This window comes from Protopterus annectens, chromosome 1.part0, assembly GCF_019279795.1.
Source record: "Protopterus annectens isolate FY-2018-M chromosome 1.part0, PAN1.0, whole genome shotgun sequence".
Lineage (NCBI taxonomy): Eukaryota > Metazoa > Chordata > Ceratodontiformes > Protopteridae > Protopterus > Protopterus annectens.
The window spans coordinates 1,615,329,513-1,615,355,968 of NC_056725.1; the positions used below are offsets into that span (position 1 = coordinate 1,615,329,513).

The window sequence follows — 26,456 nt, forward strand, 5'->3', positions numbered from 1 at the left end:
TGATTGGCAGTTAATTTTTACGTACCAGCTTGCCAGGCCTGAAGCACAACCTTCAACGAAGGTACGCCCATTCACGCATGTCTCCATGCAGAAGACGCTCTAGCTGAGAATTGAACCGGACAGCGTCTTAATTTCCTTCTATTCTGTTTTTGAGATTCTGTAAGATCCATAATAGAGTCATAACCAATAAAAATTGTGTTAAACACAAACTTGTGATAAAAAGACAGTCAAATTCCATACCATAATCAAGATTTGAGGATTTAAGTCTGCGTAAAAATAGAGGAGTGCAACTCTCGAAGATGATGAAAAACTCCAAAGATCATGTGCAATATGCAGTGCATGAAGAAACAAAAAGAAATGTAGAAAGCGTCTATCAATGCTAGCTAGCTTTATAAGGGATACCTCATAAATCTATAAAGCTACTATTAAATGGAAACAGAAGTCCAGAGTAAGCAATCACAAGGAATACATCAGGCAGCAGTTTACAACTCTGAATGAAAACAAAGCTAGGCAGGATAAAAATTCTAGCACTATGATTTACTTCATTTTGCCCAATGATCAACTACTTCCAGGTCAGGAATAAACCTGGGGCCACAAAGGAGACTGTGGAACCTGTGGCAGTACAACTGTCACAGAGTTTTATTTTTCCCTATCAAAGTGTGTGCACCTCCTCTTCCTCCAGGGTGTGTAGGCTCAAGCCACAGATTTACCCCTCTATGCCACTAAAGTGGGCTAATGATTTGCTCCAACAAGGACACCCAATAAAGAAGCTCAAATCACTAGAAGGTGTCATACAGCTCACCTAATAAAATTAGAGTTTTCTAAATCTAAAGTTACAGCTACACGAGTAGGAATGCTACCACAGATTCAGTACTTGCCAGTATTTCAAAACAAGTTTCTTTTGACAACAGTTTTACGTTTTTTTAAGGTAACTGGATGGCTACCTAACAGAAACAGTACAATTTCAGAGATGACCCAGGGAATATAAAAACATTAACAGTCGCACAGTGATGTCTGATCTAAAACAGGATAACATCACATCAATAGCATCACTAATATATAAACACTGCACCAATAAATATGGGAAACAAATAGACAAACATACTACTCTAAAGAAAAAGTAATTGCCCCATGTCTAAAGGTAGCTATAAAGCTACACTTAAAGATAAATACGGCTATATATTGTGAAAACAAAAATGAAATAAAAGTTATATAACAGCATAATAAACTGGAGACAAAGATTAACAGATGAAACCTGCAAATGTCTAGGGAGGAAAGAGAAAAAAAAGGGAAAATAAAGGAACAATAAAAATGAAGAGAATCTCAAGACAAACATGCATGAAATACAGCTCTACAAATCTCTGGAGACAAGTTAGTGCCAATCTCAGAATAGGCTTCCTTACTTATTCATGTCTGATGGCATTGTGACATACCATGGTTTTATGTTGCAGACACAGTAAAATATGATCAAGGAATACAAAAGCACAAGACAGTTAAATGATATATAGCTGCACTGATGTATGGTGCTGAAATAGTGTGAAACTTCGGCACAGACCGAACCAGTTCATGGAAGAAAAGTGGCAGCCGTTAGGGACCACAAAAGCAGGTGAAGTAAAAGGTCTAGACAGGATAAAACAAGCACTATATTTTTGATGCATACCTGAAGGAAATACAATAACTATATTGGTAAAACAATACAATCAGCAAAAGTTTTAAGTTCTAGGATGGTTCTGATATTTCACTGCACTTTCATGTAATAACTACAGCTAAAGACATTTTGCTGGACTACTGCCATAAATAGGACACTACTTACCTTCTTGGTCATTGTTGCAGAGAAGAGAAATGTCCTCCTTTCCCTAGGAATCACCTTCAAAATTTTATCAACCTGCAAAATATTAATTTTGTTTTACTAATTTACACTATATTAGCACTGCTTAGTTCAAGTCAATCACAAGCAAGCATTTTACAAATGCTGAATTTTTTTTTTATACAAAAACGGGCAACACAGCAGTGCAACAGGTACATCTGCCACTCTAAGCACTTGGTTCTCTAGTTTCTCTCTAGTGTACCTTCTAAGCAGAACCTGTACTGTTCTCTCTGGGTCCATGTTCGCATTCAGTGGATGCCCTGGTTTCATCCCACAATCCAGACATGTTGTATATGAATCGGTGACCACCAAACAAGCCTGAAGTAGGTAAGTGTGTGCGCACATGTACGTACATACATATATATGTGTATCTATGTGTCTGGGTACTTGCACATCCTGTTTAGGATTACCGTTCTTACTTTTTGCCTGCCAAGTATGTGAACAGTCTTCAGCTCACCAGCAAACCTGATTTCAATAAGGCAAGTACTGGAAAATGTCTACATGAATAAAATCATGTAATATTTTTTGTCTACAGAATTACAGTTAGCTAGAGTTCTCTTACTAGCAGCAATAGCCATAACCATGTATCAATGCATGAACAAAGAAAATACAAAAATGAGGCACAAATTAACATTACATTATATTTTACAAAAATGTATACAAACCAATGGTTATGTAGACCAGAATCAAAACCTGAAATTTAATACTTAAAAATGTAGTCTTTTATTTATTAAGACACAGACCAGGAATCAGAAACATATAATGCATTGTGCAATCCTGTTTTTAGTGGGATTGCTCAGTGCACTGTGAAGGAGCAATTTAAAGACTGCCATAGCATTACAGCAGTAAGAAGGGGCAAACATATAGAAAGCTGGAGAGAATGCAACATGCAAATGCAGCAGTCCACGAGTGCGGCTAAAGCAAATTAGGCATGTACACTTCCCAAAAGCTTTTCAGTGCTAACAGTGTGATAAAGCAATTCAAAGATGAGCTCTAACGAGCTGCATGGGGAGCAGCTCAGGAAAAATGCACATCATCTTTTGACAGTGTACCCCTTCTGATGGAGACTATATCAGAACAGCGTCTGCTAGCACGGCAGCATTAAGTATGACAAAGCCATGTGGGGAGTGCGTGCATGTGTTTGTAGGAAGCCGTACAACAATTCTGCATGAATTGGTAGGAGGGGCACTAGAGTGGTTACTTCTAGGTCTGTTGTGCTCAGTTCAGAGACAAGTCAATGAACTTTTGTTCCATGTGGCTCCCAATAGTCTCTGGATTGCTTTTCATCACCACAGCACTGCTAGAGCTAGCAACATGCTAAAGCTTGGCAACAAAGTCTAAGTCCTAATAGTACTGTAGCTATCATCATCTTCTTTCAGCTGTTCCCGTTAGGGATCGCCACAGCAGATCACCTGTTTCCATTTCTTCCTGTCCTCTGCATCTTGCTCTGTCACACCAACCACCTGCATGTCCTCTCTCACCACATCCATAAACCTTATCTTAGGCCTTCCTCTTTTTCTGTTACCTGGTAGCTTCATCCTTAGCATCTTTTTCCCAACATACTCAGCATCCCTCCTCAGCACATGTCCAAACCAACGTAATCGTGCCTTTCTGGCTTTGTCTCCAAACCTTCCAACCTGGGCTGACCCTCTAATATACTTATTCCTAATCCTGTCCACCCTCGTCACACCCAGTGCAAATCTTAACATCTTTAACTCTGCCACATCCAGCTCAAAACTCCCGCCTTTTTGTCAATGCCACTGTCTCCAATTTCTCAAATACTCCCTCCCCCAAATCTGCCTTGCGTTCTAACTACAGATATAATTCATCAATAAAATATGCTGGAGTGTGAGCTATGACAAGTTTATTCACAATTAGCATGGTTTGTTCAACCAAATAATGCCAAACACTATCAAATAAAAAAAAAGATTTAAAATAATTCCATTGTAGGCATCACCTTATTATATTTTGGTGCTTACTTACTGTTCCAATTTTAACTGATTAAATAAAAAGTACTATTTTGTGCTTATTATACACAAGGACTTTATCATGAACCTTGTAATTTAGCAAACCTTTATTGTTGATCTCCACAATGGCATTCTTTCAAAAAATACAGTCTTAGGCAAGTAAACTTACCACAGCAACAGATCTTCAAGATAAATACATTTGCTTTTACATTGTGTTATATGGGTTCGCTTCCCACCTCTCAGATTTCTCCTGGACTGCAACTGATCTGTATTTGTGTGGCGACGTCCTATTTCTCCCCTGTACTCACCAGATTAGGGTTGCACTAGTATAGAATGATGCACAGCTGCTCATGACTTTTTGCTAGCCAAGTCTGTGATCACTGATCAATTCTTCCAGTCCTATTTTTGTCAGGACTGGATGTAGATGGCAGAGAATGATTATGTATTTGTAGTGGGCTTATGTTATGCAATGCAAATATGAGCATCGGCCTAAAAAGATTCCTTGAAATAGGACTAAGTAGCACTGGAATGAATACTACAGTATTAGTATTCTATGTCAAAGTAACTATGGACAAAAGAACACTAATACTGTAGAACTCATTCCAATGTACAGTATTAGTATTCTATGTCAAAGTAAATATGGACAAAATAATAGCTCTTTGGGGTAATATAAAAAGCTGAATGAATAGATAACTCAGGAAAAGCATTGCGTTAGTTCCAAACTTAAATATAACAAGATATAATAATAGATACTTTAATAAATACCTTACTAAAATATTACAAAAACAATAAGGTGCTTAAATACATCAACTCCTGAAACAGAACAAGAAGTTATGTACTCACCATAACGTTCGATGTATGTAGTCCATCTCGCCTCACATTCTTACCCGTGGGTTCAGAGCCGAATATCGGCTCCGACTCGCCAAACTTTTCTAGCTCGAAGTCTTTCTATTGGCTGGGCTAAGATGGCATCCCATGCTGCATTGCTCCATATCCCCAGATCTACTTTGCTGCGAACACCAACACTCATACCTCATGCATAACACCCAAGGAAAGAAAGAAAAAGCGAAGAGTGAAGGGAGTTTTGAAAACCAGACCTAACCTCCAGATCCTCCAGGAAGGGGGAAGGTGGGGGGGAGGGTAAGTAAGAATGTGAGGCAAGATGGACTACATACATCGAACGTTATGGTGAGTACATAACTTCTTGATGTTATGTAGTCCAATCTCGCCTACATTCTTACCCATGGGACAGCGTCCCCAGCACCTAAATCCTGGGAGGATCAGTGGAAAATACTCCTGAGCACTGTGGAACCAAAGGAAGACCTGCCCCTAGATACCACGTCCAACTTGTAATGAGTAACAAAGGTGTGAGGAGATGCTCAAGTAGCTGCAGCACAAATATCATCCATAGACAATCTGGCCTGATAGGCCGTAGATGTAGATACAGCCCGAGTACAGTGAGCCTTGACCGGGAACGGTAGATCTTTACTCCCTGAAGAATAAATGAAAGAGATGCAACTGGATATCCACCTGGATAGGGTGATTTTGGAGACAGAAGACCCAATTCTGTTTTCTGAAAAGGAAACAAACTGATCGGATTTTCGGAGATCTTTGGTTCTGTCCAGATAAAAACGTAACTGTCTGTGCACATCCAGTTGATGAAATTTACATTCTGCCTTGTTTGAATACTGGGGAAAGAACACTGGCAACTCAATAGACTGATTAAGATTAGAGATAGACGCCACTATGGGAAGAAAGGAAGGCTTTGGTCTGAGAGAAACCCTGTCCTTATGAAAGATCAAGTATGGGGGTTTGATAGAAAGAGCTTGAATCTCTGATACAGGTCTGGCTGATGTGATGACTACTAAAAAGGCAGTCTTCCAGGTCAAGAATTTTAAGTCACAAGTAGCTGCAGGCTCAAAGGGTGGTGAAGAGCCTGCAGAACAAAATTTAAATCCCAAGGGATGATGGGTTCCGAAACAGGAGGATGGAGTAACAGAGTGCCCTTCAGGAAAGCCTTACAGAGTCTGTGAGCCATCAGACTAGGCTCATTAGCAACATGAAAGTTAGAAATCGCTGCCAATTGTACTTTAATGGTGGCGGATGCTGAGCCCTGACAAAAAAGCATAAACAAGAACTCCAAAACAGAAGCAACTGGAGCTGTGTAAGGGTCAATCCCTTGGGTATGAGCCCAAATTGAAAATCTCTTCCATTTGCTGGAATAAATCTTCCTAGTAGAGGGCTTATGAGAGGAAGATAAAATATGAACTACCTCTGGTGAAAAGAGAAGAAGCCTTAACTAATGACGTGGAGTAGCCAAGCTGTCAATCGGAGGGTCCACAGAGAGGGATGGAGCTGCCCTGACATGTGTATCAGTAAATCCGGTTGTGGGTTCAGAGTCCAAGGTGTGTCCATGATGTAGGGATGGAGAAAGGGGAACCAAACCTGACGAGGCCAGTGTGGAGCAATCAGAATCATTCTGCTTCCCAATGATTGCACTTTCTGAATCACTTTTGACAGCAAGGGAAACGGAGGAAAGGCATATAGCAGACCGGAGGGCCAATCGTGGACTACAGCGTCCCTGGGTGACTCCCCCTGAGGGGGGGGATCAACGTGAAGTAGCTGCTGCATTTGGCATTGAGGGGGGCTGGCAAAAAGGTCGCAGCAAGGCTGACCCCATCTGCTGAAGACCCGTTCTGCAACTAGACTGTTCAGGGACCACTCGTAAGGCATCAGAATAGCTCTGCTTAGCCTGTCTGCGATCATGCTGGACTTCCCCGGAATGTGCGTTGCCACCAGAAAACATTGGGAAGATACTGCCCACTGCCACACTCACATGGCCTTTCTGCACAGGGGGTATGACTTGGTTCCTCCCTGCTTGTTCAGATACCATACGACTGACATATTGTCCGAGTGGATTGCAATAGTCCCGAGAGGTAGAAAGCTCTGAAGTGCCTGCAACGCAAGTAGCACAGCTCTCATCTCCAGGACACTGATATGCAAATGTATCTCGTGCTCTTGCCACATGCCTTGGACTGTCCTGCCTAGATAATGCCCCCCCCCCCCCATGTGGGAGGCGTCCGTGGTCACAGTGGCAATCGGGGGCGGCGGAACGAAGGGTTTTCCCCTGTCCAGATTGTTGGTGCAAAGCCACCAACTGAGATCCTGTTTGCACCTGTCCGTGAGTAACATAGGGTGGGAAAGTGGAAGTCTTCGGAGAGACCACTGAGCAAAGAGGAACCATTGAAGGAGCCTCGTATGTAATCTTGCTAGAGGGACTAACATAATTGTTGCAGCCATAGTCCCCAGGAGTTGGAGAACCCATCTTGCCTTCGCTCTTCTCAGGGGGAGCAGGGCATACACTTGTTGCTGTAAGACTCTGATTCTTTCCTGTGGTAGAAAGGCCCGCATTTGAACGGTGTCTAGTTCTGCACCTATAAAAATAACACGCTGTGAGGGCAACAAGGCAGATTTTTTCCCAATTCAATGTTATGCCCAACTGTTGACAGAGAGTGATGGTAGCATTCCTGGTCTGGATTAGTAGATGCCTGGTGATGGCAGTGAGGAGCCAGTCATCCAGATAAGGAAACACTTGGAATCCTTGATGTCTCAAGTGAGCCGTTACCACCGCCATACACTTGGTGAACACCCTGGGGGCTGTGGTGAGACCAAAGGGCAGGGCTAGAAACTGAAAATGACTGGCTCCCAGCCGGAAGCGTAGGTGACTCCTGGATGCCCTGTCCATTTTGATTTGGTAGTAAGCATCCTTGAGGTCGATGGAGCACATCCATACTTCTTTTCCCAACAATGGGATAATTGATTGTAATGTGACCATACGGAACTTGGACTTTTGTACGTGGTTGTTCAGTCGGCTGAGATCCAATATGGGTCTCGGGTCCCCTGTTCTTTTCGGCACCAAAAAGAATCTTGAGTAAGTCCCTAATCCGATCTGGTCTGAGGGGACCTGCTGGATGGCTCCTTTTTCTAGCAGCTTTGAAACCTCTGAAGCCGTGTAATCCCTCTGACCGGGTGGAACGTCAGGAATTTTTCTGACTGGAGGGGGATCTGACGAAAAGGGGATGGCATAACCTCCGTAAATTATTCGTAAGACCCACTGGTCCTCGGTGATGCTTTGCCAGGCCTCCAGGTATAACTATATTCGACCCCCGACTGGCTCCAGAAAAACACAGTCGGGCCTCCCATCAGGAGCGACGGTAGGGAGAGCCACGAAAGGAATCGCGGTCTCCCAAGTTGCGGGGACCCCTTCTGCCTCTAGGGCGGCATCTTCCTGAATAACCTCCCCCTCCTCTGCCTCTGGAGGTGGGCTCACCTTGTGCACCGGGAAAAAAACTCTGATTTTTTGAACCACATCTTCCCACCCCTCTGGGCCTTGGGATAAGGCCTAGAAGGAAGGGAATAATGGACCCCTACAGCAGACAGAGTTTTTCCCACCTGCTCGCACCTGGTGAGGGTGTCTTTCACCTTGGTCCCGAACAAAGAGGAACCATCAAAGGGGGCGTCAGTGAATGAAGACTTGAAGGCCTCTGCGAAATGACAAAGGCTCATCCAGGCTTGCCTCCTAAGGGCGACACCTGAGCTTGCTGCCCTACTCGCTCCCTCGGCTGCATATGAAATCAGCCTCATGGAAGAGTTAATGATGGAATTGAGGGTAGACATCTGGGCGTTAACCGTCTGGGCCACCGCCTCAGAAACGTTAACCGTGAGAGTATCTCCAAGCTCCTTGAGGAGATCTCTCTGGAGCAAAGTAAAGTGAGATAAATAATTCAGTGACCGTAAAGTAAAGGATGCTGACGAAAGGGTAAGCTTCCCGTACCGGTCCATGGTCCCAGACTCCTTGTTAGGAAGACGGACGGAGGAAGAAGTCTCGGCTAATTTCTTCTGGGTGGCTGCTGCCACCACCATGGCATCCACAGGGACTCCCTTGGACAAAAATTCCTTACCCGGGGGAGCAGGCAGAAATTTATTGGGTCTCCTGGGTACAGGTTCCACAGAATCGGGGTTCTCTCACACCCTCCGACAAATTAATCCAGGAGCTCGTCGGGCTGAGCACCGAAGGCCTTCAGGAAGACCGACTCCTCCTCGGAGGGAGCTTTGGACGGCCAGTCACCTCTTTGTTTCAATATCTCTAGGATGTCAGAGAAAGAAATGTCCTCAGAGGATGACTTAGGGGACCCCACCGATTCCTCGAGGTCAGTTTCTGAGGTGAGAGACTCATCCTGGGAGTCTATGTGCTTCCTCTTGCACGTTTTCTTTCTAGGAGGCTCCTCAGGCAAACACTCAGAGACCCTCAGAAACTTGGGGACCACTCGTGAGGGCATCCTGAGGCCTTGGGGCTCCGCTGCCTAAAGATAGGTGGTGATCAGAGACCCGCACCGGAGTGGTAGGGGACAGAATGACCGACCTCTATGATGTAGCTGATGATCTGGCCAGCGCACTCCGCATGGCCTCAAACGCTGGCCGTCCCCCCAAAATCCGAAGACCGACCAGCCTACGAGGCCACGACAGGAGTCGGGGTTCCCCGAGCCGAAGCACCGAGAGGGAGACTAGGAACCGATAGATGCCCCGAGGTCTCTCCCTCGGGCCCGACTGAAGAATCCCACGTCTTGAATCCCGTGGACGACGCCGACGGGGTCGGAACTGACATTAGCACCGACAAGCCAGGAGGGGCCATCGGAACCGACCTGGAAACATCACATGGAGCCGAGCACTCCGGCTCCGAAGGCTGAGACGCGCTCGGAGGAGGAAGAATCGAAGAAGGTAGCAGGATGGGCTCCGGAGCCTCTCCTCTTGGGTGAAACTTGCCTAGTACTAGGCGATCGGCTCCGAATATGTTCCACTATATCCCAAAAAGGGAAGGCATCTCTGATCAGTATTAGCAAAAAACTACGGGCACTCATAAAATCGTCTAAGGCCAGCTCCAAGAGAAAAACTGCACAGGACACTACGGATAATCACAAGGCTTTCTTTAGTTATGTTAGGAACCTGGGTGGGAATTCCCAGATATGCTCAGAATTAGTCCAAAATGACAAAAAATATACCGAACCCACAGACACTGCCAACATCCTAGCTGACAGGTTCAGCGCAAACCCCCCCCACCAAAAGGGCAAATATCTATCCCAGCAGAGTGCTGCCCCCCTGACATCTCAGATGCTCAGGTAAGAGCCGCCCTCTCCAAAGCAAAAAACACAGCATCAATGGGACCAGACAGTGTCCTGGGATGCGTCCTACATGAACTCCAAGAAGAGCTAAACCCAAACCTAAAACTACTGTTCAATCTCTGCCTTACTACAGGATATGTACCCAAAGAGTGGCGTACAGCAACAGTGGTCCCTTCTCCAGAAAAGGTGGTGCCTCAACGGATCCTGGAAACTATCGCCCCATAAGCCTGACTAGCTTGGTCTGCAAAACTATGGAAAGGACCATCATGGACCTCATAAATAAAGATATTGGGGACCTACAGACACTGGATCCTATCCAGTTCGGATTTGTTAAGGGCAGATCCTGCCTCTTAAACCTGGTCGATTTCTTTGAAACTGTCACCAAGGCCATTGATGAGGGGAAGGTGGTCCACACAGCCTACCTGGACCTTGCAAAAGCCTTCGATACAATACCCCACTCGGGCATTATAGATAAGCTCACCAGCTTAAATATAAACCCCTATGTCACTAGATGGGTTGCAAACTGGCTCAAGGACAGAACCCACATGGTTAGAATTGCTGGAGCCATGTCAGATTCCAAACCAGTTACAAGTGGTGTCCCACAAGGCTCAGTCCTGGGACCTCTCTTGTTCGGTATATATTTCTCGGAGGTACAGGCCAACACGGAAGGACTGTGGCTGACCAAGTTCGCACACGACTGCAAACTGGGTGCCATAATAGACTCTCCAGCCGACACAAGCATCCTCCAAAAGGGCCTCATAGAAACAGACAACTGGTGCCAGAGCCATGGCCTCAAGCTAAATGCCAAAAAGTGTATAATCATCCCCTTTTGTGGGCACTTTGTTTTTGCCAATTACCACATAGGTGGTAATCCATTAAGTACGGAAGAAGTAATTAGGGACCTGGGGACCCAAGTTGATATTCTCTCATTTGACAACCACGTGGCCAAAGTGGTTAGAAAAACATTTTATATAGCCCACCTAATCATAAAGGGATTCACATCTAGATCAGGGGAGGTCAACGTGCCTCTTTACTCATCCCTCATCAGGCCCATAATTGAGTACAATGCCCCTTTTGGGATGTACCTTACCAGACACCTGCAGCAACTGGAAAGACCCACAAAAGTACCTCACCAAGAAGATCAAAGGGCTCAAACAGGTGCCATATGCTGCCCGGTTAAAGAAACTCTAGCTCTACTCAGTGGCATACCACCTGCTCAGAGGCAATCTGTGCCTGACGTATAAAGCCATGTCCAACCCGGAATTAATGGACATGCTGCACCTCAGAAAATCCAAATCCCATCGAGCTACGCGCTCGAGAGACTTGAACCTCAGCACTGAAATAAATAGGACATGCTGGAGGGACAGATTCATAACCCAGAGGCTCCCTTCACTCTGGAATAAAATCCCAGTCCAGGTTAGGCAGAGTCCCTCATTGACTCTCTTCAAGAGGAATCTTGATGAGTGGATGGGAGATCATAGGTTTACCCTGGGTATCACTTCTGTGTCACTGTTAGACAGAGGCACAGTATACTAACCTCGAAAAAGGGCACAGCAAACTTAATTTAAAATGGGTGGCGAAAGCCAAACACACTCTGGCTAGGCTTATAAATGCCCTAGGGCAGATAGCCTAGTATGAACCTATGAACCTATAATTGGAGCCGATGCTGGTTCCATCAACACTGACACTTCCTGCGGCCCAGAGGACAGTGGAGCAGAGGAGGTAGAAGCTAATTTTATTACTTTCTCCGGTGGCTCCGAAGAGACTGAAGGAGCCGGAGACCTCTTTTTTGATTTAGTGGATTTAGGTTTTGAGCTGGAAGCAGATTCCAGGCCCTCTTCGAACAAGGGTTTCAAAAGTCCCTTCAGAATTAACTTATTCTTTCTTTCTTGAAGTACCCTGGGACTAAATGCATGGCAGAAGCTGCAAGACTCCTGCAGATGGATTGCTCCCAAACAATAGACACATACCGAATGTCCATCGGTGATGGACATTTTATAGCCACACTTTGTGAGCATTTTTTAAAACCCGAAGGCTTGTGCTCCTTTGAATCTTTAGACATCTTGATAAATTATCCCAAATACCAAGACCAAGATCACCGGTACTGAACCGACTGGAGAAAAACAACAGTCACAAATTACACCACACTGAGCGCGGGAACAAAACTATCACTAACCAACTGCACAAACAATCCTCAGATACAGACACACACTAATGTGACTAAGGCTAAAACCTCTAATTTAAACGGTTTTAGACCAGCACTAGTACACACAGCAATGGGAACAAAAACTAAAACCTCTAATTTAAACGGTTTTAGACCAGACACACACAAGGGAACAAGCAAGGGGACAGACTAGGTCCTCTAACTGAAACTAAAAATTATACCCAAAACACCAAACTAGGAATAGCTATTAAAATAGCTTTTGTTTGTAATAAATTCTCTCAAGAAGAAGAAAAAAGTTACTTAGCCACAGCCAAGAGCAAGACCACATCCGAGCTACACGAGCGGCAAACGAGATCTGGGGATATGGAGCAATGCAGCATGGGATACCATCTTAGCCCAGCCAATAGAAATACTTCGAGCTAGAAAAGTTTGACCGAGTCGGAGCCGATATCCGGCTCCGAACCCACGGGCAAGAATGTAGGCGAGATTGGACTACATAACATCACTTTTTATACATGTGCATGTGCACACATGCATGAATAGTCTGAACACATTTCAAGAATACACACACATGCTGTATCCACAGCAATTTGCACACATACAAAGATTTACAAATTGCCAAATGCTATGAATAAAATATTGCCAAAAACAAACACTCAGGCAAAGTTTCTCAAACTGTAGAGAAAATGACCCAATACTCCTCTCTCCTAGGTTAAATGTAGACAATTTTGAAAATTTATGTAAGCTACCCATTATCCATCTAAAGTATCCTGTATGAATAAAAAAATATGTTGCGTTACATGCAACTATTACATACAAAAGGCACATTTCCAAAACAAAAAGTTTAACTAAAGGGTGTTGTATAGTCAAGAAATAGTAAAATATCCCCTCAAGTGTAAAAAAAAAAAAAAAATGAAGAAAAAGAAAGAAAATGAACAAGTCTGCAAGTTTTGTGAAAGTTCCATATTTCCCTTTAGTGTCATACTGTGTAAAATCCTAAACATCTTACAAATAAAACCTCAGAAAGCTGCAATGATATAGTCAAACACTGAATGGTTGGTGAGTGGCTTTACTGTTAAAATGACATTTTTCTCAGATTCACTACTCTGGTGCTTACCAAAACTTATCTTCCTATGCCATAAGTGATAGTTTAATAAAGATACTTCTTGTTAAAAAAGATATTTCTTGTTACAAAGTCACTGCACAGTAAAATTATATCACTAGCGAGAAACTGCATTCAGCATTCCTTGGAGGAAGACCACGGAAAAAAAATCAGTAGTGAATTAAAGGGTGCACGTATTACTTTCCCATTAAAAAGGTATCTTTCAAATGAAAACAGGTTACTTAGTACCACAGTCTAGCAAGACTTGCCTTCAGACATTACTTAATTTGATCCCAGTCATGCAATGGTAAAAAAAACGTACACAAGTAACTCAGTATTTTGAACAAAATTTAACCACCAAAATTTAAGTTTAACAGAAAATAAGAAGTTATGTACTCACCATAACATTCCATGTGAGTTGTTCATCTCGCCTTCATTCTTAACCGATGGGTTCGGAGCCGATCCCTTGGCTCCAGTACGGCCACATGCAAAGCTCGAGGCCTTCCAGTAGCTCGAGGCCAAACCCCCATCCCATGATGCACTGTGAATTACCTCAGATCTTGTTTGCTGCATATACTATAACCATATATAATAGCTATTCCCCTATTGAAAGGGAGAAGAGTTTGAGCAACCAGGATGAAGCAACATCTAGGCCAACTATCAGCCAGGAAGGGGCAAGAGGGGAGGGATTTAAGAATGAAGGCGAGATGAACAACTCACATGGAACGTTATGGTGAGTACTTCGTAATGTGAAGATGTTCAATCTCGCCGTTCATTCTTAACTGATATGTAGCGCCCCAAGCACCAATCTTGGGTGGATCACAGGAGTACATTTCTCACGACCGTGGACCCAAAGGATACTCTATCCCTGGAGGCCTTATCCACACTTTGTAATGAGTGATAAAGGTATGAGGTTTTGACCAAGTGGTTGCTGCACAAATGTTATCAAGGGGAAGTTTGGCTGAAAAGCAGTGGATGTAGAAACTGCTCTGGTTGAGTGAGCTTTAATCTTGTGTTGCAAGGGCATATTAGCAGCTGAATACGCAAAGGTGATACAATCAGATAACCATTTAGACAGAGTTGTTTTAGCCACTGGTTTACCTTTTCTGGATTTCCTGGATTCAGAGAATGAAACAAAAAGCTGGTCTGATTGCCTGAAATCTTTTGTTCCATCCAAATAAAATCTGAGCTTTCTGTGAACATAAAGCTGGTGCAGCATATAATCTAATTTGGTGGAATGACTGGGGAAGAAAACTGGTAACTCAATAACTTGGTTAATATTAGTTTCTGAACAAACTTTGGGCAAAAAAGAAGGATTTGTCCCAAGTGATACTCTGTCAGCATGAAAAATCAAATAAGGAGGGTTGACAGATAAAGCCTGAAGCTCTGACACTCTGCGGGCAGAAGTAATAGCTACCAGAAAAATGGTTTTCCACAACAAATATTTGAGGTCACAAGATGATGCTGGTTCAAACCATATGTGAAAGCATAAAATTTAGATTCCATGGAGAATAGGGAGTTTTCACAGGTAGTCTCATATGAAATGTCCACTTGAGAAAAGCTTTGGATACCTTGTGGGACATGATATTTAAACTGTCAACTCCAAGATGAAAATTAGAAATAGCAGCCAACTGAACCCCAACGGTTGCTGCTGCCGCTCCTTTAAGATCATAGTCAAAAATTCTAATATGGATGTCATGGGGGCTTGGTAAGAATCAATATTATTTTTAGAGGCCCATATGGAAAATCTCTTCCACTTACTAGGATATAATTTTCTAGTGGAGGGCTTATGAGAAGACAAAAGGATCTGTTTTGTCTTATTAGAAAGGTTATGAAGCCTGGCTATGAGGGGAAATTCAGCAACCAAGCTGTCAGCTTCAATGACTGCAGTGAGGGATGAAGGTCCCCCAACGGGTGTGTCAACAGGTCTGGAACTGGTTCCAGAATCCAGGGATCCTCCAAGAGATGAAGTTGAAGGAATGGGAACCAAATCTGCTGAGGCCAATGAGGGGCTATAAGAATGATGGTCCTTCCCAGGGATTTTGCTTTCTGTAGAACCTTAGGTATCAATGGTATTGGTGAAAATGCATAGAGGAGACCCGGGGGCCAATCGTGTACGAGTGCGTCCCTCGGGACTTCTCCCGGAGGGGGAATCAGGGCAAAGTAGCTTCTGCATTTTGTGTTGATGTGACTGGCAAAAAGGTTGCAACAAGGCTGGCCCCATTTGTGGAAAATCCTGTCCACAATCTCTTTCTTGAGGGACCACTCGTGTGGCAACAGAATTGCCCTGCTTAGTCTGCCATCACGTTGGATCTCCCCGGGCTGTGCATTGCCAACAGAAAGCGCTGGGAGGAAAAAGCCCACTGCCAAACTCTGAGGGCTTCTCGGCAAAGGAGGTAAGATCTGGTTCCCCCTTGTTTGTTCAAATACCAGACAATCACAATCGTTCCTAGAGGAAGAGAGTCCTGGAAGTACTGCAACACCAAAAGTACTGCTCTCATCTCCAGGATACTGATATGCAAATGTGACTCCTGATCTGTCCATGTGCCTTGGGCAGTCTTTCCCTGAAAATGCCCCAACCCACCCCACCCTATTAGAGAAGCATCTGTGGTCACAATGGCTACTGGAGGGAGTAGAACAAAGGGGTGTCCTATGGTGACATGAAGAGATGTCAACCACCACTGGAGGTCTTTCTTGCAAGAGCTTGTAATCAATATTGTGTGGTCCGTGGGTAGTTCCTGGTAAGACCAGAGTGAACAACAGCCACTGAAGGATCCGCATATGCATTCTTGCTAATGGTATGGCTAGGATTGCTGCTGCCATCATACCCAATACTTTCAGAACTTCTGAAGCTGGTGCTCTGTCTTTTGATACCAATGTGCTGACATGCTGACGAAGAAGAAAGACTCTTTCCATTGGTAGCCTTAGAGTGGTGGCTGAGGTGTTTAGCTCTGCCCTGATAAAAAACGATATGCTGTGATGGCGACAAGGCAGAATTTTCTGAGTTGACTGTAATTCCTAGATGATTGCAGAGTGACAGAGTGTACTCCCCCTTTCCTGAATCAGTTGATGCCTGGTGGTGGCGGTAAGGAGCCAATTGTCTAGGTACGGAAACACCTGGAATCCTAGACGCCTCAGGTGAGCCGTGACCACTGCCATGCAATTTGAACACTCTGGGGGCTATAGTGAGACCAAAGGGCAGGACTCAAAACTGATAATGAACGGCTCCCAGCTGGAAACGCAGGTGATTTCTGGATGGCCTGGCCATCTTTATGTGGTAGTACATCCAATTGTCTTTCCCTAAGAAGGAAGTATAGACTGAAGCGTGACCATCCGGAACTTCTCTTTCTTTACATATTGGTCGAGTCTGCTGAGGTCCAAAATGGGTCTCCAGTCCCCAGTTTTCTTTGGAACCAGAAAGAATCTTGAGTAAGTTCCGGATCCTGTTTGGTCTGCTGGGAGTGGCTGGATGACTCTCTTCTAGAAACTTTCGGACCTCTGCAGTTGCCTGTTCTCTGCAACTGGGTGGAACGTCCGGGATTCTCCTTATGGTCGGAGGGGGTGTGGCGAATGGTATGAAGTACCCTTTGGAAATAATACTTTGTACCCAGCTGTATTTTATTTTTAGCCAAGCGTCTGGGTACAAAGATAAATGACCCCACGTCTGCCTCCAGAGCAGGATAGTTGGGCCTCCTTTCAGGAGCGCAGGTAGGGTTGTCCAGAGAAGTGATCTGTCACCCTGGTGTTGCAGACCCCCCTCTGCCACGAGGACAGCGTCTTCCATTACCCCCTCCTCTGCCCCTGTAGGGGGGTTCACCACTTGTGTCCTGAAAGGCTCGTTGGGCTTTCCGGAACCACATTTTCCCTCCCCTTTGACCTTTGAGATAAGGTCAGGCAGGGGTGGAAAAACAGATTCCGACGGCAGACAGAGTCTTTCCCTCCTGTTCACACCTAGTCAAGGTTTCCTTCACTTTAGGCCCAAAAAGGGATGAGCCATCAAAGTGAGTGTTCACGAAGGATGACTTGAAGGGCTCCACGAAGGAACACAAGCGCATCCAGGAATGTCCAACAGCGATTCCTGTACCCGTTGCTCTACTCGTTCCATCAGCTGCATATATGAGATGCATGGATGAGTTGACGATAGAATTTAGGGTAGAAAGCTGGGCAGCAACTTTATCAGAGGCTCCTGAAGCTACTGTACCCTGAAGAGCATCTCCCAACTCCTTAAGGAGATCTCTTGGCAACCTAGTAAAATGGGTTAAGTAGTTCAATGAACGGAGAGCAAATGTCCCATATCTATCCATAATCCTAGACTCTCTATTAGGAGGATGGATAGACTAGGAAGTCTCAGACATTTCCTTTTTGGCATCAACAGGAACTCCTTTGGCTAAGAACATTTTGTCTAGTGGGGCTGATATAAATTTGTTAGGCCTCCTAGGGACAGGCTCCATAGACTCCGGTGACTCCCACGCCCTTTGAGAAACCAACTGCATGAGCTCATCAAAGGGTGGAGACACCCAAGAGGTGGAGGGTTGAGACCTGAAAGCCTTCAGGAGAACTGACTCATCCTCAGTAGGGTTTTTGGACTGCCAATCACCCCTCTGCCTAAGGATCTCAAGTATCTCAGCAAAGGATATATCCTGAGAGGGGGACCGTGGGGACCCTTCTGAATCATCCAAGTCAGTATCAGATGTTAAAGACTCCTGTGGGGAGTCCAAGTGTCTCCTCTTGCACAATCTCTTCCTAGGAGCCTCCTCAGTGGGGGCTTCTGGAGAGGTCTCGGAAGAGGAGGGGCCACCCTGTGGGGCTACCAGGGTCTCTGGGTCTCTATGCTTAGCCTGGATCATGGAAGCAGAAGTAGACACAGGCGCTTTAGGGGATGAAGAAGCAAGGCTTGAAGTCGAGGTCTTGGGAGACAAAGCTCTCCTCATGGCATAGAAGGCACTACTGCTCTGATGGGAAGGAGTCAACAGATCCGAGGGAGCCATCAAACTCCCCTGCACCGAAGCAGTGGGCTCTGAGCTGGAGGGAGGAGCCAAGCTCATCCGAACCAAAGTCCCGAGAGGAAGAGTCGGCACCAAGTCGGTTTGACTATCCTCTCCGGATCAGACTGGAGAGTTTCAGCTCCTAGAATCCCCGGTCCGTGGAGAGGATGTCAGAGTGGATGGAGCCGAAGACAGTGGAACCGGCCTTGACCCCAATGGCTCCACAATCAACAGGTCTGATTCTTCTGGCACCGAAGGGCAGGTATGGCTCGGAGGAGTAGACAAAGCAGGAGTAGTGGTCTTTGGCTCTGAAGCCGCTTGGGTCAGAGCTGACAACAATTTAGCAAGGCCTGGTGCCTGTAGAAGCTTCTGCACCAATCGATCTATATCCAAATCAAAGGCTGACAGATGACCTAGATGAATGAACAGATCCTGCCAACTGGAGTAATGGTGACTGAGGCACTTTGGCTACAGGCTCCAAGGCTGTGGGCCGGCTCCAAAAAGAAGAGACGGTCCACTCCAAAACCTGTGGAGCTGATGTCTCATCAGATTTTTTCGATTTTTTGGGTTGTTTGGAGTACTTAGATTCAACAAACGACGGAGGACTTAGAAGATTTTTTAGCAACATCCCGGTCACTCAATGCCTCTTGAAAAGGATGTTTTAACAAACCTATGTCCATTAATTTCCTTTTCCTCTCTAACAGAGCCCTGGAAGAAAAGGAATGGCAGATAGCACTAGATTCTTGCAAGTGGACAGCCCCCAAACAATATATACAGGTAACATGTCCATCAGTGACTGGCATTCTTTGATTACAGTCAGATCAAAAATTAGAGCCTATTATCTCTATTTTCACACACACACACACACACACACACACACACACACACACACACACACACACACACAAGCCCGTGATAAAAGTACCAAAAAAACTCGTACTATAACTACTATAGAATATGCTATCTAAACACACACACTGTCCGTTAACTAGGCCAAAAAAAAGAGGCCAAATATTTAAAGAATAAATATATAGTAAATATACTGAATAAAAGCCACAAACCGGTTGATAAACTTACAAAAACAAAAAAGCAGGCAACGTGTCAGCTAAATCCACAAAGACGAACCACCACTTAGAAGTATAAAATAATCACAAGCTTTATTCCAAAAATAAAACTGTATTAAAATGTTAGCGCTTTCGTTTAAATAAATATTAAACTTCTTCAGACCTTCTAAATGGTGATTCATCTTTGTGGATTTAGCTGACATGTTGCCTGCTTTTTTGTTTTTATATAGTAAATATAATAAACACACGGGACTGCAAGGAAGCTATAAGAGCCAACTATATAACTACCCATGTCAAAAAATTACTAAGGCTATATAATAAGCTACTAAATAGAAACATTTTAAAGTTTACTGGCCCAAGCTTTCATTGGAACCTCCGATCAGATGCCGTGGCAAACTAGATTTGAGGTAATTCACAGTGCATCATGGGATAGGGGGTTTGGCCTCGAGCTACTGGAAGACCTCAAGCTTTGCATGTGGCCATACTGGAGCCGAGGGATCGGCTCCGAACCCATCAGTTAAGAATGGATGGCAAGACTGAAAGTACAGTTTTGTACCTACCATAAATGTAGATGTTCAAGTGTAAACACTGCTGCAGTCATTACACTTGGGTTATCCTGCCGTCAGGCGGTTCCCCAGTTGGCCTGAGTTCCAAAGTCTTGGTCCGGCGTTGGTTGCTGTCTCCTCCTCCCTGACGTCAGTGCGACAGGGGTATATAAGATGCAGCCGATGCAATTTTCTTCAGTTTTTCTTGCCCCAGATGTCAGGTGCCCCCAAACAGGTAGGCAATTCAAATTGCTAATAAAACATACGTAAGAAAAGCAAACAACTTTCAGTTACTAGCAAATACTCCCCATAGGTAGTAAGGGTAGAAGGCATAGGTACGTACCAGCAAGTAAGAGGGGAAGGAGGGAGGGTAACCTGGACTGCAGCAGTGTTTACACTCGAACATCTACATTTATGGTAGGTACAAAACTGTACTATGTTCATTGTGTTACACTGCTGCAGTCATTACACTTGGGTGGAATCCCAAAGCTGAAGTAGGGAGGCTGGTTCTATAAGGCATTTGGGGTGGCTATAAGGCCCTGTAACACTGCAGTGGCGAAGCCAGCTCTGGATTTGGAGTATAAAGGCAAATGGTAATGCTTGGTGAAGGTATGCACAGAACTCCATGTTGCTGCTTTCAAAATATCCTTGGTAGGTACTCCTCTGAGGTAGGCAGTTGAGGTGGCTGTTGCCCTGGTGGAGTGAGATCTAATGCTGCTAGGTACAGGTTTCCCATGGTGAGTATAGCAGAAACGTATACAATGTCCTTACAATGTCCTATCCATTTTGAGATGGTCTGCTTTGAAATGGCTTTTCCCTGTGCTCCTGCAGCATATGCTACCAATAATTGCTCAGATTTTCTGAAAGCTTTGGTTTTGTCCAAGTAGAAGCGTAACTGCCTATGAATGTCCAAAGAATGTAGTAGTCTCTCCCCTTTGTTCTGTGGTTTTGGATAGAAAGTTGGCAAGTGAATAGTTTGGTTTAGAGCCACACTTGATACCACCTTTGGCATAAACGTAGGGTTAGTTCTTAAAGACACCCTGTCCTGGTGGAAAATGAGGAAAGGTTCCACTGCCATTAGTGCCTGTAATTCTGAAACTCTTCATGCTGATGTTATTGCCAGTAGCAGAGCAGTTTTCCAATAGATGTATTTTAATTCTGCTGTGTTAGCTGGCTCAAAAGGAGGTAAAGTTAATTTTTCCAAAACAAAGTTGAGGTCCCAAGTTGGGGTAGGTGCTCTACGGGGCGGTCTTATGTTTTTAGCCTCTCTGAGGTATTGTTTGAGCAAAGGATTAGAAAAAATTGGTGGATCCGTGTTGTAATGAGCAGAAATGGCTGAGGCGTGGAACTTGATGGATGAAAAGGAGAGGCTCTTGTCCAGCATCTCAGTTAAATATTGAAGTATCTGAGGAATGTTTGGGACAAGAGGGTCAAGGCTGTGCTCCTGGTTCCAGGCACAGAATCTCTTCCATTTATCCGAGTAGGCTTTCCTGGTGCTAGGCCTTCTGGCCTCCAGAATGACATCCATAACAGCTTTGGAGAGAGGCATTGCTTGCTTGACTAAGGAATTTTCCATGCAGCTAGGTTTAAGGTCTTTAGCTGGCTGTGAAGTATCTGATTGTTGTGCTGTGTCCGCAGATGTGGGATTTGAGGCAAAATCCAGGGTGGTTCTTGTGCAAAGGTTCTTTAAGATTGGGTACCAGTGCTGGCGTGGCCAGTCTGGTGCAATCAGGATCATCTTTGGCTCTTCTTGCCTGGCTTTTATGAGTACTTTTGGAAGGAGAGGTAAAGGAGGGAAAGCGTATACTTGTAGGTTTTTCCAGCTGAATAAGAGGGCATCCACTTTCCATGCTTGTGGATGGTAACTCCTTGTGCAGAATTTCTGTAGCTGGCAGTTCATTGAGGATGCAAACAGATCTATGTCCGGCCTCCACCATTTTTGTGTTATCATTCTGAATATTTGCGGATTCAATTCCCATTCGTGAGGATCCATGATGTTTCTGCTTAGGTCGTCTGCCAGTGTGTTTTTCTCTCCTGGCAGGAATAGTGCTTGCAGATGAACTTGGTAGTCTAGAGCCATGTTCCACAAGGTCATGGCTTGTCTGCAGAAGGGGTAGGAGTGTGTGCCCCCTTGCTTGTTTATGTACCACATAACTGTGGTGTTGTCTGTCTTTAGTAGTAGTTGTCCTGGATGCAGCAGGTCCTTGAAAGCTATAAGTGCATTTCGTACAGCTAGCATCTCTTTCTGATTGATGTGAAGATGCCTTTGTTCTGTGGGCCACTCGCCCTGACATTTTCCTGCCATGTGTGCTCTCCAGGCGTAATCCGATGCATCTGTTGTCAGTGTTTGCCTGGCTGTGGGTTGAGTAAAAGGCTGTCCCTTGTTGAGGTGACAAGCTTGAACCCACCATCAAAACTCTTGTTGAAGGCAAGGAATTAGTGGTATAACTGTTTCCAAACTTTGACAGTGTTGAGACCATACACTCTTTAGGTACCAATGTAGTTTCCTCATATGCAGTCTGGCATATGGAATTAGTAGTATGCAAGATGCCATGTAGCCCAAGGCCTGCAGGGAGCTGGGTCTTTGTTGCCATCAATTGAAAGTACTGAGTCAATTGTCCTTGCTTGTCTGGCGTGAGATAAGCCATCTGGGCCGTTGTTCAAGCTGGCACCCAGGAATATTATCTGTTGTGAGGGCACTCGTTTTGATTTCTTTTCGTTTACTGTGTACCCCAGGCAACTTAACTTTTTTACGAACACCAGATGCTTTAGAAGAATGCCCTTGCTCTCTGCTTGAATCAGGCAGTCGTCCAGGTATGGATAAATTTTAATTCCTTTTTGCCTGCAAAATGCAATTACTGGTGCCAGGCACTTTGTGAAGATCCTCATCGCAGTAGATAAGCCAAAGGGCAGTGCAGAGAATTGATAGTGCATTGAATCAGCTACAAATCTGAGGTATCTTCTGCAGTTTTGTCTGATAAGGACATGCAGGTATGCCTCCTTGAGGTCCAAAGTCATGAGCCAAGCTTTCTTGCCCAGCATGGGAAGAAGCTGCTGTAGTGTCAACATTTTGAATTTCGGAACATCCAGGTAAGTGTTTAGAGAAGAAAGATCCAGAATGGGTCTCCAGGCTTTGTCCTTTCTGGGAACGAGAAAGAGTCTTGAGTAAAATCCTTGTCCTTGCTCCTGTGATGGTACCTTTTGAATAGCTCTCATGTCCATGAGTGCTGTAATTTGTTGTTGCGCCTCTGTCCATTGATTTGGTGACAGATTTGGCATTCCTTTTAACCTTGGCAAAGTGTGAAAGTGGAACCTGTAACCTTGAGATACAATGTTGAGAACCCATTTGTCTTTGGTGATGCAATGCCAATTGTGATAGAAATGTGTCAGTTTTCCTCCCTAGGGGGCTGCCAAGAGAGAGCTGTTTGGCAGCTGTAGTGGGAAGTCATTGAGACGGCTTTTTATAAGGTTGTGGCCGGTCTTCCCCTTCTTTCTGGCCTGGTGTACCCCACTGTCGAGGTCTGTAAGGACCTTGTGCTTGACCTCTACCTCTCGGACGTCTGTATCTGCCTCTTTGAGGTCTGTCTGTGACTGGAAAGGACCAATTCTTTGTTGACCAATTTCTGCTAAAACGAGGTGGCTGAACCTGTAAGAAATCCTTCACTGTTTGCATAGATTCTGCCTTATCCTCCATCTTCTTTAATGCCTCCTCTGCCTTAACTCCAAACACATCCCGCTGCAAAGGTGCATCCAATAATTTTGTTTTAACATGATCTGGTAACGTATGTTCTTTTAACCAAGCATGCCTTCTTATGACAGAGCCTGTAACTGCTGCTCTACAGGAGGCCTCTAAGGAATCAAACCCACATTGCAAAGTATGTTTTCCCACTTGTTCAGCTGCATGCAATAAATCCTGCATTTCTTTAAAATTAGGAGGATCTGAATCTGGAAGCATCTTTTGTTTCAACTGAGACATCAAAAATTGCTGATATTTTAGCATGTGAAACTGGCAATTTAAGGCTCTCATTGCTAAAGTTGCAGACGTATATACTTTCTTTCCCCATCTGTCTAATGCTCTGAAATCTGTCAGAGGGAACTGGGTTTTTTGCTGATGAGGCCTTAATCCCTTTGGGTCCCTGAGAAATAGTTTCAGGGTCAGCAACAGGGCTTTTATACAGAAATTTGTGAGAGTCAGGGACTCTGTAATATCTATCAGTTTTAACTGGGGCTGGAGGTAAGGAGTCAGGGTTTAAGTTGGATTCAGTGTAGACATCATCCACAATATCTAACACTGGCGGAATAGTAAGGGGTCTGTGTTGAGGCAATAAAAGGAAGTCTCTGAGCCTTTTCTTGGATTCAGAGTAATCCTGGCCTTCCCAATGGAAATGCTCTCTCATGGTATGCAAGGTCTCCCCAAAGGAGTAGTCCTCAGGCGGAGAGGCTGAAGGAACTGATTCCTCGGCATCAGAATCCTCATAAGGGGGTAAGGAATATCCTAGGTCTGAGGATGAATCTGAAGAAATGGACACCTGGTCGGAAGATTCATAGTCTGCATCCTGTCTGGGCCTTTTATCAGGAGGGGGATGGGACCCCCTGATCAGGGTGATTAGGTCTTCAGCCATTTTGAGCATTTGTTTCTTAGGCATGGAAGCCTGTCCTGGAGAATGCTGTATCTGTTTCTTTGTTTTTAAGGGGGCCTTTGACTTAGCAGAGGGTTTTAATGGTTAACTGGGTAGGTCTGAAGACACCCTCTGAGGCTGTGGATTGCTCAGCTACTTCGGTTCCCTCAGAAGGGTTAGTTTCGGTAGGCTGAAAACCTACAGCATCCGAAGGCCCAGCCAGCTCCACGTGGGCGGAGGCGGTCTGTGGAAGTGGTCGTCAGGGGCTGCGTAGGTGCCTCGCTGAAAACCGGAGAGCCGGCGACTGGCCTAGAAGAGGCCTCGTCAGTTTTGGGCCTCGGATGCCTGTCCTTGTCTTTGCGCTTTTTATGTAATCCTGTCGTTGGAAGTTGGTGTAATTGAATTTTCTGCCAAAATAATGTCGGGCAAAATCAAACCGACGTTTAATAGTGCGCTTGTTAAACCTAGCACAAAACCGACAACCAGTGACGTCGTGGTCTGAGCCTAGGCATGGAATACAATAGGAGTGGAAATCCTTATGAGGTATTTGCTTCCCACAAGAAATACAGTTATTAACTTTTACTGACATCGGTCTGAGGCAAGAAAAAGTTTCTCCAATGGGGTACTTAGCTTTGTAGAAGACTTTGGTTCTGGATTCGGAATGAAAATCTCAGGAGTCGGCCGACCGGCACTTGCAAACTGCTTCTGCTTCGGGCACCGCGTGGCAAGAAAGACTGAAGAAAATAGCATCGGCTGCATCTTATATACCCCTGTCGCACTGACGTCAGGGAGGAGGTGACAGCAACCGACGCCGGACCAAGACTTTGGAACTCAGGCCGACTGGGGAACCGCCTGACGGCACGATAACCCAAGTGTAATGATTGCAGCAGTGTAACGCGATGAACATCAACTTCACATCAGAATGCTATTCCTCTTGAAAGCATTTGTTAAATTTTCAAGTTTTAGCTTCAACAGGCTGTGTTGAAGTCCTAATGAATAATAAAATCAAAAAGAGTTTTATAATAGCACCTGAAAAAGGCATCCCTTTCAGGGTCCTAACTACACTAGACTGCCAGTGTAAGTAATATTCCTGTCCAACAACTACAGGCTTAAAAAATTAGGTCTGACGCAGTATCCTTCTCAGTGATGTTTTTTCCTTCCACCAGTGTAAGGTACAGGCCCATGTGATAGTTTATCTTAAGACAACAGTGGTTTGAACCCTGTGACATCTCTGCTAGCTCACACACCGATTTTATTCCCCACCTTGTTACTGTGGGCATTTGGTCCACACATTCCCACAAGAAACACAACACCAAAACATTAACATTTACTACAGGAAGGGGTTTTCCCTTTACCCAGATGAACTTGCAGTGATGCTTTAGACAGATCTCCATGGCTTATCTTATGCTTATCTGTAGGGTAAGCACTTCTTGTGCATCCATGCCTCACTGGCCAGACAGACGTCTCCTTTCTGTCCCATTTCATCTGCAGTTTAACACTTATCATATCCTTAGACAAAGTACTGGCAGCTTGCTTCTTCCTTACTGCACAGTCCTCTTTCAAAAGTAATAAATGGACATCAACAAACCCACATATGAGAGTAACTGCTTTGCTCTACAATGGAATCAGACACTGCCCTCTATTTTTCTCTTTTTTTGTTTTTCTTATAAACTTCAGGAGTCAACTTAAAAAACATTCACACAAATAACTTATAACTTTAATAAAATCAAAGTCAGGTTAGCATCACTTAACATGCTAACTGTATGGACTGCATTCTCCACGACCAGAAAAAAGAAGTTATGTCCTTACCATAACGTTCCATGTGGAGTGTTCATCTCGCCTTGGTTATTACACATGGGTTCGGAGCCGATCCTCGGCTCCGTGCCGGCCGACTGCAAGCTCTGCATCGAGAAGAAGCTCGAGGACATCTAATACCCACAATCCCCCTCTGCCTTTACCTCAGA

The 26,456-nt window shown here is 44.7% G+C and overlaps 1 protein-coding gene across 1 annotated transcript in view; it reads right to left on the minus strand.

Moving 5' to 3' along the window:
- DDX47 (DEAD-box helicase 47) overlaps positions 1-26,456 on the minus strand; it is a 596,838-nt gene that overhangs the window by 286,578 nt on the left and 283,804 nt on the right. Inside the window, exons 6-7 of the mRNA XM_044073445.1 lie at positions 2,278-2,364; positions 1,814-1,885 (exon numbers count right to left, since the gene is read on the minus strand). Of these exons, the coding sequence (XP_043929380.1) occupies positions 1,814-1,885; positions 2,278-2,364 (159 nt within the window). The remainder of the gene's footprint in view (positions 1-1,813; positions 1,886-2,277; positions 2,365-26,456) is intronic.